The 2,448-nt window shown below is 40.4% G+C and overlaps 1 protein-coding gene across 1 annotated transcript; it reads right to left on the reverse strand.

The window, feature by feature from the left end:
- Positions 1–225: 225 nt before the first annotated feature.
- On the reverse strand, positions 226–1,777 carry LOC118558685 (zinc finger protein 160-like). The gene has a single exon (XM_036129203.1). It carries the CDS (start codon positions 1,318–1,320, stop codon positions 226–228), a length of 1,095 nt encoding a protein of 364 aa, XP_035985096.1. The 5' UTR covers positions 1,321–1,777.
- Positions 1,778–2,448: the final 671 nt, after the last annotated feature.

The following is a 2,448-nucleotide window of genomic DNA, read 5'->3' on the forward strand; positions in this document are numbered from 1 at the left end:
GCTGTCTCATGTGTTTATTTAAGGAGGATTTGAAGGAAAATCTTTTCCACAATCATCGCAGCCCAAAAGGTTTCTCTCCCGTGTGGACTCTCATGTGTACTTTTAAATATGACTTGTCGGAAAATCTTTTTTCCACAAGCATCACAGCCAAAGCATTTCTCTCCCGTGTGAATTCTCATGTGTCTTGTTAAATGTGCATTTGTGGTACATTGTTTACCACATGCATCACAACGAAAAGGTTTCTCTCCAGTGTGGGTGGTCATATGTGCTCTTAAATTTGACTGTCAGAAAATCTTTTCCACAAGCATTACAGCCAAAGGGTTTGTCTCCTGTGTGGATTCTCGTGTGTTTGTTTAAGCCTGACTTTGAGGAAAACCTTTTACCACAAGTATCACAACCCAAAGGTTTCTCTCCTGTATGGATTCTCGTGTGTGTTTTTAAGTGCGACTTCATGGAAAATCTTTTCCCACATGCATCACAACCAAAAGGCTTCTGTCCTGTGTGGACTCTTATGTGTGTTTTTAAATGTGACTTGGTGGAGAATCTTTTCCCACATTCATAACAACCAAAAGGTCTCTCTTCAGTATGGACTGTCACATTTGTGTTTAGATTTTTCTTACATTTAAACTTTTTACTATCTGCAAGGGCTTTTTTCAATGAATCCACATCTCCCTTCTCTTTGAAACATTTCTCATTAACAGAACAAACTGAAGTCATACATCTTAAATGACATGCCATGTGATTCTGTAGAGAGGATCTGCTGGCACGTTTTTCCCCACACTTAGAGCAGCTGAAAAATTTGACAGTGTTTCCCCCTGACTCAGGAACCCTGCTCGTCTTCAAATCATCTTCACTGTCTTCAGTTTCAGAGCCTGACAAATGTTTAATCCGACATTTATAATGGTTTACATCATCCTCTCCATAATCTTCACTGTCTTCAGTCTCTGAATAGTTGGAAGTGCCTTCATAAGTACTTAGATGTGGGTTCTTCTTGGACTCTGCTGTTCCAGAGTATTCCTCTTTAATTTTTACTTCAAAATGATCAGCTAAAGTTCTGGTTGCAAAATCTCTGACTTCTGTTTGCTGTTGATGAAAGTGAGAGAATAGAGGTTTCTCTTCAACCTCTTCACTCTTCACTTGAACAACAGTCAATGGAAACCTGGTAACTTCAGTTTCCTCCTTCAAATTGAGTTGCTCTCCTTTCTGGCTGGCGCAGATTCTTTCATTTCCCTCCTTTGTGTGGAGAAGCTCCAGCTCCTGTTGGTGAACATCAGGATTCTGTTCTGTAGGGGCCACTTCTTTGATATCTGGTGACAACATAAACACATTACATGTCTTATAAACAACTATATCTTCACAATGTTACAACAATGGTAAAAATAAGAAGTAAAGAAATAAAGTATGCTAAATATTCTCAGAAGGTAAGAATCAGTGATGTCAAAACTTTTAAAAGCTGTTATTTGCTTTCCACTTTGAGTCTTCCATTACAATACCGTGTGTGCAGAGATAAGAGGCATGTGCGGTTGATACTGACAGTCTTGTGTCAGTATCAAACGCTCTCTGATCTTCAGCAACAGACTTGATCAGGTCAAGAAGAGGCTGAGACATTGTGAGGAACAGGTCATGCTGGGTTACAAACGCATGTATGCAAACTTTCTGGTTACACACACTGTTGGCCATGGATTCAGGTGAATCGGTTCTGTAGCTGTTTCACAGGAGGGATGACAACCTTCCAATTCTCATCCGTTTCTCTCAGCCAAGCCCACCTCTATTTATTCTTAACACTGCCATCACGGTCGATATATCTGACACTTTTTCCAGAAAATCGCCTTCATTCTAAATTAGCCTGAGCTAGCAAGTTACTCTTATTTGAGTTTTAAATAAAAACATAATAGTAAATCACGAGGAGATCCCTGGTTGGTCGCCTGTGTTTATCAGCTAAGTTACTGGAAGCGCGGGAATAAACGCTGACCGATGACATGACCACAGGTGGAAATACCACCGCTGCAAGAGCAGCGATAGACACGCTTACAGAGGGAAGTGGTTCTCAGATGTTCGGTCCGCTGAACTTTCTGGTTCACATGAATCCAAAGAAAAAAAATTCACCACCATTACTTTCATTCATGCCATCTGTGGCCAGTTTGAGATGCTCTTCCAAAGGTTAAAATGATGGAACACCTACAAACCTCAGACTGGCAGATGTCTGCTTTGCAAAACACCCGCCCTATTCTCTTCTGATTGGCTAATGTCCCGCATCTGCCAGATTTCATTGTTGAGAGCAGCTTCAGTTTATAAACTTTGAATAAAAAGTCTAAACAGAACCAAGTGGATATATTTTTTCCTCTCATTTTCCAATTGACAGAAATCCGTCGCAGCGACGGAAAACTTTAACCCATAATAGAGACATCTTTATGAGTCGGCCCATAAGATCACTATGATCAACAAGTT

The sequence above is a fragment of the Fundulus heteroclitus genome, unplaced genomic scaffold, assembly GCF_011125445.2.
Source record: "Fundulus heteroclitus isolate FHET01 unplaced genomic scaffold, MU-UCD_Fhet_4.1 scaffold_146, whole genome shotgun sequence".
Lineage (NCBI taxonomy): Eukaryota > Metazoa > Chordata > Actinopteri > Cyprinodontiformes > Fundulidae > Fundulus > Fundulus heteroclitus.

Bases quoted from the DNA above. Each gene is read 5' to 3' on its own strand.
- LOC118558685 (XM_036129203.1), bottom strand. From the start codon at position 1,320: ATGTTGTCACCAGATATCAAAGAAGTGGCCCCTACAGAACAGAATCCT.